Source organism: Oncorhynchus mykiss, chromosome 8, assembly GCF_057628025.1.
Source record: "Oncorhynchus mykiss isolate SJ-2025 chromosome 8, ASM5762802v1, whole genome shotgun sequence".
Taxonomy (NCBI): Eukaryota; Metazoa; Chordata; class Actinopteri; order Salmoniformes; family Salmonidae; genus Oncorhynchus; species Oncorhynchus mykiss.
In genome coordinates, this window is record NC_143029.1 from 24,149,574 (window position 1) to 24,163,470 (window position 13,897).

Below are 13,897 nucleotides of genomic sequence, written 5' to 3' on the forward strand. Positions count from 1 at the left end.
CTAAATTTACTACAACTAAGCCCAAATGTTTTTTATTTTATTTTAAACTTTGATTACATTGAGACACGCTCATTTACGTCTCTTTTTAGAAAATTCATGGCAATAGCTAGGAACAGATTTCCTTAATTAAACCGATTTTCTTGCTGAATTCCTGGTGATTTTATAGTCATTTTTGACCCCCCACCCCAAAAAACACTCCTGTTGCCGACCCCTGCTCTACCGTATACCCCAGTACATAATCTGTGCCATGGCTTACTTTGATGCCCTCGATGCGGAAGCCCAGGGTAGCGGTGGAGCTGATGGTCTCCCTCCACTGCATGTAGCGGGGCTTGGTGACCGCCTGCTGCTCCTGCTCCTCGGGGGTGGGCGCCAGGGGTTCCACCTCCACCATCTTCTGGTACATGTCCTTCCTCAGACTGGTATTCTTACGGGCCTTGGTCAGCTCCTCCTCCAGGTACGTCCTTTGGTGGACAGAGAAGCCACATCTGTTTGGTACTGACTTTGTTGAATGAGATTTTATGTTGTAACCAGTCCAGCAACCAAATTAATTTCCTTTTATGAGCCAATATAAAGGATAATTTGACTCTACTTCTTAGAATACAATCACTGTGCAAACATTGTGCAATACAATATTGATCATTCAGATGTTGTTTGACAAAGCCGTTGAGTGATCATGCCCCAGGGGACAACATGTGAATGAAGAAGAGAAACTGTTTTCTTTCACATAATAATTATACTGTAGAATTATTATTGCAGTGAAGACAGGAGGAGGGGTTCCCTTCTCTTCAGTTCATCCCTGAATAAGGGATTGTCTTAACCTTTCCTAGATTCAAATTCTCCTTCTCACTAGCCAGCTACCTCAAGAACAGGCCAGGCTTTAGTCTGTTAGCACTGCACCAAATTGTTGTGTTTGGAGGGGCTGGTTTATCATTTCCTAACATTCCGGCCAATCCAGAGAAGGCTCACACAACCAAAGTTGTGCTAGAGAGGAAAGGAGATGAGAGGAGAGGGATATAGCAGGGAGAGTGATGAAGGCCACCCGGCAACAAAGCTATTCGTCACAACGGTAGAGCACAGGATACACTAGCAAAACAAGCCTGACCTGTTTACACCCAGTTCAAAGTGTCTCAGAAGAGTCTCCAATATTTCACTGGTCAGTAATAACTTTGCAAAGTGTCTCGGTATACCCATATCTGATATACATCTGATGTAAACTTAACAAGGGAGATTTTGACAACTGTAACATGTACAGTATGTGGAGTTCGGCAGCCCAATAATGAACCCAAAGGAATGGAAGTTGTTTCCCAATACTTGTTTCCCAATACAGGCTGATTTAATGGTGTGTCTGTGAAGGGCCAGCTGGCTACAGTACATATCTCCTCTCTAGGGGAGTGTGATGGTCACTCTTAGACCTTACGCCTAATGGATGTCTGCCTGATTGAATATTGGACCTTACCCTAACCTGTCAAAATGGAACAAAGAGATCTGAGAGCTACAATGATGTCTAACACTGATCTAAGGTCTATTTTCATTCACCCCCAAAAAGTTTAGATTAGGATATCCAGAGGGTAAACTGAGATATGTGCCTATGTGTAACTTCAACAAAGAGATGCACCTGCCAATAAAGGTCTGTCAACCCACACTCACCTGACACCCATCTTGCAGTCCATGACGCAGGGCAGGTCGAACTCAGAGAGCAGATCATCCATCTGGTTGTACTTCTCCCCGTCCTTCTCCACGTCTCCGTGGTAGGCCGGTACGTAGGGACGCAGCACGTCTTTCATCAGCCAATCCAAGCAGCGCTGCTCACAGTCACAGTGCTTCTTCAGGATACGCCCGTTAGCCCCTGCCTTGAAACTGCCTGAGAGGAACCAAAACATGCAATAAAAACATTAGAGGATGTTCAGTGTTAACAGTAGGCCTGCTTTACTTTGTTTTGTCCTGTTGCTAAAGAAAAGGTTGTATCTGATTCTGAATGGACCATTCCATTTCAGATAGCCTAGCTACAGTATATACAAATAGGATGAAACTCTTAGTTATGCCCTAGTACTGAGCCTTTGAATATATGATTTGCAAGTATATCTAGATTTGAATTCCAAACACACTGGCCATTGGCCACTGTATCGTATCCAATCCAGCCAGGAGAATGAGAGCGGAACACAGAACACACATTCCTTCCATAGCCTTATCCCAGAATCCCCACATTCCAGAGGCAGCGTTGTCAAGGCCTACCTGCATGACCAGCCAGCTGGATCCAAGGGTACTTCTTCTTGAAAGACATGACGAATGGAGACCAGTGGACAATGTTCTTGATCTTCTTCCATGACTTGTGCTGTATGGATAACAAACAGAGGACGCTTTGAGTAAACCTACTGTGCGTTGTGTTCCTCGCACAATCCTTGTCTGTTTTCATTACAAGCACTGTAGTATTACAAGAGACAAAAAACACAGAACAATGCTCTGTTGTGTGTGGACGGCATTGTTACTTTATTACATTTAGAATACAGCCCGCCACACATGAACATTTGACTCCTTTTGTTGTCATTCATTGATGTCGTTGAGTGTATTATTTAGCAGTTTATGATTCAAACAGGGATTTCTCTCACAGAAGACAGTCACAGAGTCAGGCACACATTTGAACCAATATTAGCATACACCACAGAATTATTACAGACCACAGGAAACAACAACAACAAGTAGAAACAGCAACAAGAAGTAGAAACAAAAACAAAAAACATAAGACATCCAGTGTCTCTCCACCTGACTGCTGAGGAGAAGAATCTGTAGTTTTTTACACTAGAGTACAAATGCTTTCCCACTTGAAATGAATTAAACTATTTGTGGCTGTAGGGAAAAGTGATAATACCAGTTATTTCAGTATAACTCAGAAAATTGTATAATATACTTCCTCCAACCCAGCTTATAATAACAGTCTGAAGTCTGAAGTGAGTATTCAGCTCATTGATTGGAGTTGCTCTTGCTGCTCTAACACAAAACAATGCTGGGTTAAAAACAACCCAATTTGGATTCTTTGGTAACCCAGTGCTGGGTAAATATTAGACAGGTCACACGCTGGGTTATTTTGACCCAGTCAGTTGGGTTGCGTGAATAACCCAACATGTTGGGTTGTTGGGATTACCCAAACATGGGTTCATTTAATCATCAATTGGGTAGTTTTATTTTCATGCTGCTGGGTTGATCTAGCAGCTGGGTCTTTTTTAATGTAATCCTCAGGTTATTTTCAGGAGGAGTGGCTTATTGGAGGCATGGATTTCAGATAGATCTTATTGGCCACCAGTGAGAGTCATGTTAACTTTACAGTTGAAATGTTCCTTATTTTTTTGGGTGAATTTTATACATTCTTCTAGAATATAAAAAAATATTTATTATATATTATAATAAGGTGGTATCTATCCCAACAATGGGATTTCCATTGGCTTTTAGGGAACTGTAAGCAACAAAAATGTAAATGTTTAACCTTAACATGTGTACAGATAAACAGCAATGACATTTACTCTCACGGGTGGTTAAAAATAACTATATGAAAGCCACGACCCTACTAAACTACGCCTCCAATCTCCTCTATATCTCAATAACCCAGCACCAATAACCCAGCATAAACAACCCAAACCTACTCTTGTTAAAGAAAACAACCCAACTAAGTGACCATTGCCTGCAACCAAGCAGTCGGGTCATCCAGACAACCCAGTATTGTTTAGAGTGTACACATAATGAGCACCTATTCATGCAGAAACACCTCCAGATGGTCAGATTCACACACCAGTCCAGTGCTGCCGATGGTTAGCTAACTGTTCTTGGCAATCTAGTACCCATCCATTTAGGCATTAGCCTAGCACATTTCAACGGAGAGCCTATCACCTCAGAGAAAAGGTGTTAGGTGTCTGCTGCTATCAAATCATTAGAATGGTATCAATCTAACTAAGGGCATACGGTCAGAGCTATGGGCTAATGAGCCCCAGTTAAAACAGTTAACTTCCTTTAGGAGTCTAAAAATATTTGGCATGGGCATTCAAATCCTCAAAAAGTTCTACAGCTGCACCATTGAGAGCATCTTGACTGGCTGCATCACCACTTGGTATGGCAACTGCTTGGCATCCGACCGCAAGGCGCTACAGAGGGTAGTGCATTTGGCCCAGTTCATCACTGGGGCTGAGCTCCTTGCCATCCAGGACCTCCGTACCAGGCGGTGTCAGAGGAAGGCCCTAAAAATTGTGAAAGACTCCAGCCACCCAAGTCATAGATTGTTCTCTCAGCTACCGCATGGCAAGCGGCAAGTCTGGAACCAACAGGACTCTGAACAGCTTCTACCCCCAAGCAATAAGACTGCTAAACAGTTTAAATAGTTAACCAAATAGCTACCCGGACTATCTGCGTTGACCCTTTTCGCACTAACTTTTTTGACTCATCACATAAGCTGCTGCTACTGTTTACTATCTGTCACTTTATTCTACCTCAATTACCTCGTACCCCTGCACATCAAGTCAGCACTGGTACCCCATGTACGTATATAGCCAAGTTATTGTTACTAATTATCTATTTATTATTATGCGTTTTACTTTTCTATTATTTCTCTATTTTCTTTGTCTCTGCATTGTTGGGAAGGACCCGTAAGTAAGCATTTCACTGTTAGTCTATACCTGTTGTTTACAAAGCATGTGACAAATACAATTTGATTTGATTTTGATTTAACGGCAGAGTGTGTTTTTCGGTTCCAGCCTAGTCGCTGTGCTCTGCTGATGGTTACACTGTGTTATTCCCTCTCACTGGCCGTCCCGGAGACAGCTCTCTTTCATTTTCCGTCTTGGCATGGCCAGTGCATTCTTCACTCCACTAGCTGCTCTCCACCATGGATGGATGTGGGGTTTCCCTTAGCCACCAACTAACCACAGCACTCTGGTCTCTCTCCCCACAAGCACCAGAGCCAGCAGGGTAATATCGTTGTTCCAAGCCTGGGAGTTCAGGGCCTCCCTCACACACACAAACACACAATAGCAAGGACAAACGCACAAACAAGAGCCATTCTGGCAAACAGAAGTCAGTCACAAGAAGCCCCTTCTCTCTCAGTGAGACGTTTAAGAGCAATACTTAAGAGTCAGTACCATTAAAATGTACTTAATTAGGAGATAGATACAGTATATGCTTGGCTATATATTTTCTCTCAGCTGACTTTGAAAAAACAATGACAAAGCAACTTCCCATACATGGAAGGATTTATATCTAGATGTGATTATAAGGTATAGGGCAGTAAAATCTTAAATGTCGCTGACTCAACTAAAAAATAAGCAATTTGCGGTCTAGGAAATGTGTGTGTATATCTCCCCCCCCCCCCCCACTCCAGTGGACTTCTGCTTTCAGTAACACGGTAGATTAAGTTACATTCAGACGCTCACTGAGTTCCTCTCAGTGCTGGCTTGGTTTTTCATCACGAGACTGTGCTGCTGTGCTCCAGCGGTGGGGGGAGTCACTCAACTTGCTCTTCACACTACAGTGGGTGTGAGAGAGTACCAGACATACATGTAAGTGCGTGAAAACACACAGTGCTCTTTCTCTATCTCTCTCACACACACACACACACACACACGGTGACATCACCTGGTTGAATTGATGTCTCTAGCGACAATGCCTCTCTCATCATCACTCAATGCCTAGGTTTACCTCAACTGTATTCACATCCTACCATACCTTTGTCAGACATACATGTAAGTGCATGAAAACACACAGTGCTCTTTCTCTATCTCTATCTCTCTCTCTCACACACACACACACACACTCGTCTTTCAGAAACACTCGTCTTTCAGGTGGTGGAAACTGACTGATCTTGGGGTCAGCGGCAGAGAGGAGGTGCTCAGGGGACAGGCAGGGGCCAGCCATCAGATACAGGCCTGAGTGTGAGCTTTCCCCTTAGACCTGTTAATGTGTTTTTTAGATAGGCCACAATCATAACAGCAACACAGCTGAAACACAGCACACTAGAAATACAGCACACACAAACACAGGCCTACAACAATACATACATCAACGACACAATAAGATGACCACATGCTTTAATGTTTTCCTGACGTTACTCGGTCTAAAAAAGTAAGTAGTTCAAGTATAATGATGCAGTAATAACATCACACGCATTCCCACAGAGGACACACACCAGATGCGTCACTTTGATATTTGAAGTAGAAATTGTGCACTAATATTGCATTTTAAAAGCCTGTTATATTCAATGAAGTGTCCTTTAATATAGACCACATGGAAAATTCATTAAATCAGATTTTGTACATGAATAAAGACTTGCTAAAGTGCCGATATGCAGCATTTTGCAGTTGTGAAAAGTATTTAAGTAAAAATCCTTTCAAGTACTACTTAAGCTACAAGCTAGTAGTCAGCTAGCTACTGCTAGTGGTCATCAGCTAACCTTTAGCCAGGACATCTCCTGCCATTATGTACAGCGTGTTTCAACCCAGAGCTTATCGGACTCCTTTTTCTCCATATCTCCGGATTCCTACCGCAAGCTCTGAACCTCTTCACCTGGATCATTGCAGCTAGCTAGCTGCTATCCGATTGGCTTCTCCTGGCTAACGTCCCTGTCTCGAAGCAAGCACCAATTAGCCTGGAGCTAGCCTATGCTAGGCCCATCTCCCAGCTAGCTGAAGAGGCCCATCAGCCACTCCTTGGGCTACATTACGTATTTTGCCAATTGGCCTGGACCCTTTTACTACACGGAGCCCTGCTGATCCATCACAACTGGTCTGCCAACATAACCGCACGAGGGGGCTACAACAACAGACTTCTTCCGTCGCGACGTCCCTCTAAAGCCCTTCTGCTAATCTGCTATCCCCGGCCCGCTAGCTGTCTGAATCGCTATGTCTCCAGCCCGTCCAGCTACTCATTGAAAATCTGTCCTTCTACCCCTGAACGAGGCAGTTAACCCACTGTTCCTAGGCCATCATTGAAAATAAGAATGTGTTCTTAACTCACTTGCCTAGTTAAATAAAGGTATTAAACAAATACTTAAAAAATTGGCAAATCGGCGCCAAAAAATACAGATTTCCGATTGTTATGAAAACTTGAAATCGGCCCTAATTAATCGGCCGTTCCGATTAATCGGTCGACCTCTAGTCCAGAGTAGTGATGCTGGACGGGCGGGCAGGTGCGGGCAGCAATCGGTTGAATTTAGTTTTACTTGCATTTAAGAGCAGTTGGAGGCCACGGAAGGAGAGTTGTATAGCATTGAAGCTCGTCTGGAGTTTAGTTAACACAGTGTCCAAAGAAGGGCCAGAAGTATACAGAATGGTGTTGTCTGCGTAGAGGTGGATCAGAGAATCACCAGCAGAGAGAGCGTAATCATTGATGTATACAGAGAAAATAGTCGGCCCGAGAATTGAACCCTGTGACACCCCCATAGAGATTGCCAGAGGTCCGGACAACAGGCCCTCCGAGCTTTCTTACATAGCACATATTGCACTTTTACTTTCTTCTCCAACACTTTGTTTTTGCATTATTTAAACCAAATTGAACATGTTTCATTATTTACTTGAGGTTACATTTATTTTATTGATGTATTATATTAAGTTAAAATAAGTGTTCATTCAGTATTGTTGTAATTGTTGTAATTGTCATTATTACAAATAAATAAATAAATAAATAAATAAAAATCGTCTGATTAATCGGTATAGGCTTTTTTGGTCCTCCAATAATCGGTATCGGCGTTGAAAAATCATAATCGGCCGACCTCTACTCTGGACGGTTCTGACTTAGAATATGTGGACAACTACAAATACCTAGGTGTCTGGTTAGACTGTAAACTCTCCTTCCAGACTCACATTAAGCATCTCCAACCCAAAATTAAATCTAGAATCGGCTTCCTATTTCACAACAAAGCATCCTTCACTCATGCTGCCAAAAATGTAAAACTGACTTTTTTATTTTTTATTTACAAATCTATGGGGTTTTGGTATTGTCTATGGTTGCCTGAATTGGTTCCCAATCAGACAGCTGTTTATCGTTCTCTGATTGGGGATCCTATTTAGGTTACCATTTTCCATTTAGGTTTTTGGGGTTATTGTCTGTGTAGTTGCATGTCAGCACACGTTATTATTAGCTTCTTGTTTGTTTTGTTTTGTTATTTTGTTAGTTTGTTTAGTGTTCTTCATTTAATAAAGAATCACGCTGCGCCTTGGTCTCATCGTTACAACGAACGTGACACTTATCAAGAGAACATCCCTGGTCATCTCTACTGCCTCCGATCTGGTCGACTCACTAAACACAAATGCTTCATTTGTAAAGGATGTCTGAGTTTTGGAGTGTGCCCCTGTCTATTCGTAAATTTAAAAAACAAGAAAATGGTGCTGTCTGGTTTGTTTAATATAAGGAATTTGAAATGGGTTTTACTTTTGATACTTAAGTACATTTTATCAATGACATTTACTTTTAATACTTAAGTATATTAACCAAATAATTGTAGACTTTTAGTCAGTATTTTACTGTGACTTTCACTTTTGAGTCATTTTCTATTAACATATCTTTCCTTTTGCTCAAGTATGACAATTGGGTACTTCTACCACTGTCATTTTGACATGTCCCTCAGTATACCCTCTGTGACTTCTAGGAAGATTTTAACCCACTTAACCCCAAAATGTTTTCACTATCATTGTAAAACCCTAGTCATTATTTTGTTGCTTTGACAAAGTAATATCTGAAGATTTATTAATCTACATCTGCCCCTCATTTTAAGGATACCCTATGATGTGAAACTATTCTTTTTTTTAATTCAAAGACATTCAACATGTAATAGTGAAATCATAGTGTAAAAGCAGGTGAGCTGGTTCTACTCATTTAGGCTATTTTTCTGGTGTTTTGTGGTGGAAAACTGAGCAGATTGAGTATAATACGTCAAACCTGTTACCCACAGACAGGCTACAATGTTATAATTTAAATAGCCTTTGTGAAACTTGCATTCAATTGCCACTCCCTGTTGCACACAAGCTTCCATTCCCCCTTGTCACAAGATGTATGGCTGATTTAAGATGAAATCGTCAACCCTGTTACTGTCAACCATGTTAATTTATTTGGCACTTAAACTATCCACTTACTATAGGCATTTTGTTTTATTTAACTTTGAGATGGGAAAACATGTTTTTTCTGAAGTTGAACAACCTAACTTTTTATAACATAAAAAAAATTGTGAAATCAACAAAAAAAATGACCAACTTATACATCTCAAAAGACTTGAATTGGTGGAACAACCCAGTACATGTACATCTGAGCAGAGGAGGCTGGTGGGCGGCACTATAGGAGATTTGGCTCATTGTAATGGCTGGAATGGAATAAAAGGAACGCTATCAAATATATGGAAACCACATGTTTGACTTCATTCCACTAATTCCATTCCAGCCATTACAATGAGCCCGTCCTCCTATAGTCCCTCCCACCAGCCTCCTCTGCATCCAATCTATAATAGCACTTTTTGGTGCTATTCCATCCATAGGGAGAAAGTAGCTAAGTAGTGAGCACAATATAATGGCTCCACCTAGTTCTGTTCAAAATAAATCTCTGAGAAATCCTCAAACCCCATCCATCACTCGTGTTGGAACATTGTGAATACATTCTCCCTTTGAGTTAACGGTTTAAAAGAGAAGGTATCTCTGTGTTCTGTGATATTTCTGTGCGTTCAGATGAAAGAAGAGTGAGTGGCTCATCTGAGTCTCTCACAGCTCAGCTCAGGCACTGGGGTTCTGGTATGTATCAAAGTTGCTGATGGGAAACAAAACCTGCCAGCCGTTGTGGTTGGGGGTGCTTAAAAACACATTAGTAACACAGACTGACAGGTACTGGGCCACTGCACCGAGCCGACATGGAGGAGTGCAGGAGAAGACGACCGGCAGTACCCCTCACAGACAGAGAGACGGATCAAAACAGCTCAGTGTTAGAAGGAAACAGAGAGGAGCCATGGAGACGCGCTGGGGAAACAGACGATGCAGGAAGAGTCTGTGAGACAGGAACTGACTGGAGACTGGGGAAACAGACGATGCAGGAAGAGTCTGTGAGACAGGAACTGACTGGAGACTGGGGAAACAGACGATGCAGGAAGAGTCTGTGAGACAGGAACTGACTGGAGACTGGGGAAACAGACGATGCAGGAAGAGTCTGTGAGACAGGAACTGACTGGAGACTGAGGAAACAGACGATGCAGGAAGAGTCTGTGACAGGAACTGACTGGAGACTGGGGAAACAGACGATGCAGGAAGAGTCTGTGAGACAGGAACTGACTGGAGACTGAAGAAACAGACGATGCAGGAAGAGTCTGTGAGACAGGAACTGACTGGAGACTGGGGAAACAGACGATGCAGGAAGAGTCTGTGAGACAGGAACTGACTGGAGCGACTCTGGTATGGAGGGATGGAAAAGGGAGGAGGGTGGAGGGAGGATGTCAGGTCAAGATGACCGCATGTGCGGTCAAAAGTATTCATGGAAGTTTGTGACAGAGAAATGTTATGCATTTATTAATTCAATTTTATCCATGCTGAATAAGATACATACAGTATATAAGCACTGCAGTCATAACCTATTTCCTCATATCTAAAAGCACTCTACATATGTCACTGAATTCCTTTCATGACCTCTGACCACCCATCAGAACTTACAAAACATGATAACTTTTGATCAGGATAGAGATAAGACCCATACAGAACACAGAATTGGTTTAATAAACGAGAGTAGCACCTCTATACTGCTATAAAATAAAGCAACAGGCAAGTGTTTCCCCTATATTCATTGGGGGACATCGCTGCTAAATTGTTGCCACCGTTACACAATAATATGTTGTAATTTTTCTTCAATATATATTTCTGCCCCCTGCTATCCTTGCCACCACTGCTGAAAAAAATCATAGGGAAAACACTGAACAGGCACTTCAGTATAAACTGATCTCTAAAGCCAGCAAGTTGCTGATACAGTACCTGCAGCTCTCTGAGAAAGAAGAGGATAGACGCTGAGACAACATCCAGCACAGGGACAACCAGGCTCCACATGTGAAAGACAAAAGACGACATGGTGATAGATGAATGGGATGGATGCTGCACTCTGTCTCTCCACTTTCCTCTCAAGCTGCTGGCTATAATCTGAGGCTTCACAGGGGCAGGACAATAGGGTTTATGGCTCATTTGTTTCACAAAGCCACTTTAGAAAAACAAAGGGCCATGCAAATGAGTTGGTATGACTTTGAGAGTGAGGACTTGAGAGGCAGGCGACCCAGCGTCCGTAGACATGGCCTTGCCTGCCTGTAGTCAGGTCTGAATCTATGTGCCTTCTGCACCCATGCAAATCACCTGTTCCTTAAACACACAAATCACAAACATGTGGGCAATGCATAGACAGCAGACTGCTCAGGTAGTGACATGTAAAACACACATCAGGACTAGGATTGAATGGAGGGAACACGGTTACCAAGATTTACCAGGATTTAACGCCCAAAACCACTCCCCTTTCCCAGGATAAATAACTGCGAGAAACCAGTAAATTCTAATAAATTATTTATTTGAACAGCATGGCGTGAAATGGAACTGTTAAACAATATGCAATGTCGAAATCTGGCTTCTCTACGGCCTCTGCATGACGAATCATCAATGCTCAGGTTATGAACAGACAGCCCATCTCAGTATGGAGCGCATGTAGATTTCATCATGGTAACTTTTATTCTTGTGACAGGTAGGCTTGCATTTTCTGAAGCATAGTCTATGCTACAGCCTATCACTCGAATATCATTGCTTTAAATCAGTGCATGTGCAAGCAGTCTCTAGCAGTCTTTCTCTCTCTCCATCAACTCCATTCAAATTGCATTGCAAATAGGTAATCCTGTTCTAGATTGATATATAGCCCTATATATAGATGTCCTAGCCTACCTCTTTCAGGTAATACATTCAATGCAGCATTAGCCTATTTTTTTGCTAATTAATGATGGGTTATGGGTTCTGATGAGTTCTAATTTATATCCTCTGTCTCTTGAACAAAACGCACACACTATGCTTCGCTGGCCTCTCTCCTTAAAAAAACGCTCCTTAGCTCTTGGAGCCTCATGCTGTAACGGTTTTCTTGATGTGAAGGAGAGTCGGACCAAAATGCGGCGTGTCTATTGCAATCCATGTTTAATGAATTAACACACTAAACACAAACACTACCAAAACAATAAACTTAACAAAACCCGAAACAGCCTATACTTGTGTCTCCTAACACAGAACAATGACGTCAGGACACAAAGGACAATCACCCACGACAAACTCAAAGAATATGGCTGCCTAAATATGGTTCCCAATCAGAGACAACGATAAACACCTGCCTCTGATTGAGAACCACTTCAGACAGCCATAGACTTAGCTAGAACACCCCACTAGCTACAATCCCCATACATACACACCACATACACAAACCCATGCCACACCCTGGCCTGACCAAATAAATAAAGATAAACACAAAATACTTTGACCAGGGTGTGACAGAACCCCCCCCCCTAAGGTGCGGACTCCCGAACGCACCTCAAAACAATAGGGAGGGTCCGGGTGGGCGTCTGTCCATGGTGGCGGCTCCGGCGCGGGACGTGGACCCCACTCAATCAATGTCTTAGTCCCTTCTCCTCGCGTCCCTGGATAGTCCACCCTCGCCGCCGACCATGGCCTAGTAGTCCTCACCCAGAACCCCACTGGACTGAGGAGCAGATCGGGACTGAGGGGCAGCTCGGGACTGAGGCAGCTCGGGACTGAGGGGAAGCTCAGGAGTGAGAGGAAGCTCAGGAGTGAGAGGAAGCTCAGGAGTGAGAGGAAGCTCAGGCAGGTTGACGAATCTACCATATCCTGGCTGGCTGGCGGTTTCGGCAGATCCTGGCTGACTGGCAGATCCTGGTCGACTGGCAGATCTGGAAGAGTCTGGTCGACTGGCAGATCTGGGAGAGTCTGGTCGACTGGCAGATCTGGGAGAGTCTGGTCGACTGGCAGATCTGGGAGAGTCTGGTCGACTGGCAGATCTGGGAGAGTCTGGTCGACTGGCAGATCTGGGAGAGTCTGGTCGACTGGCAGATCTGGGAGAGTCTGGTCGACTGGCAGATCTGGAAGAGTCTGGTCGACTGGCAGATCTGGAAGAGTCTGGTCGACTGGCAGATCTGGGAGAGTCTGGTCGACTGGCAGATCTGGGAGAGTCTGGTCGACTGGCAGATCTGGGAGAGTCTGGTCGACTGGCAGCTCTGGCTGCTCCATGCTGACTGGCTGCTCCATGATGACTGGCAGCTCTGGCTGCTCCATGCTAACTGGCTGCTCCATGCTGACTGGCAGCTCTGGCTGCTCCATGCTGACTGGCTGCTCCATGCTGACTGGCAGCTCTGGCTGCTCCATGCTGACTGGCTGGTCCATGCTGACTGGCAGCTCTGGCTGCTCCATGCTGACTGGCTGCTCTGGCTGCTCCATGCTGACTGGCTGCTCCATGCTGACTGGCTGCTCCATGCTGACTGGCGGCCCTGGCTGCTCCATGCTGACTGGCGGCCCTGGCTGCTCCATGCTGACTGGCGGCCCTGGCTGCTCCATGCTAACTGGCGGCCCTGGCTGCTCCATGCTAACTGGCGGCCCTGGCTGCTCCATGCTAACTGGCAGCTCTGGCGGCTCCTTGCAGACTGGCAGCTCTGGCGGCTCCTTGCAGACTGGCAGCTTTGGCGGCATCCTGCAGACAGGCAGCTCTGGCAGCTCCTTGCAGACTGGCAGCTCCTTGCAGACTGGCAGCTCTATGCTAACTGGCAGCTCTATGCTAACTGGCAGCTCTATGCTAACTGGCAGCTCTTTGCAAACTGGCAGCTCTTTGCAAACTGGCAGCTCTTTGCAAACTGGCAGTTCTGAACAGGCGGGAG

The 13,897-nt window shown here is 44.1% G+C and overlaps 1 protein-coding gene across 1 annotated transcript in view; it reads right to left on the minus strand.

Annotated features, from left to right (window-relative positions):
• LOC110529641 (inositol-trisphosphate 3-kinase A) overlaps window positions 1-13,897 on the minus strand; it is a 55,795-nt gene that overhangs the window by 13,086 nt on the left and 28,812 nt on the right. The window contains exons 3-5 of the mRNA XM_021612024.3: window positions 2,233-2,332; window positions 1,648-1,861; window positions 257-461 (exon numbers count right to left, since the gene is read on the minus strand). Coding sequence (XP_021467699.3) covers window positions 257-461; window positions 1,648-1,861; window positions 2,233-2,332 — 519 coding nt within the window. The remainder of the gene's footprint in view (window positions 1-256; window positions 462-1,647; window positions 1,862-2,232; window positions 2,333-13,897) is intronic.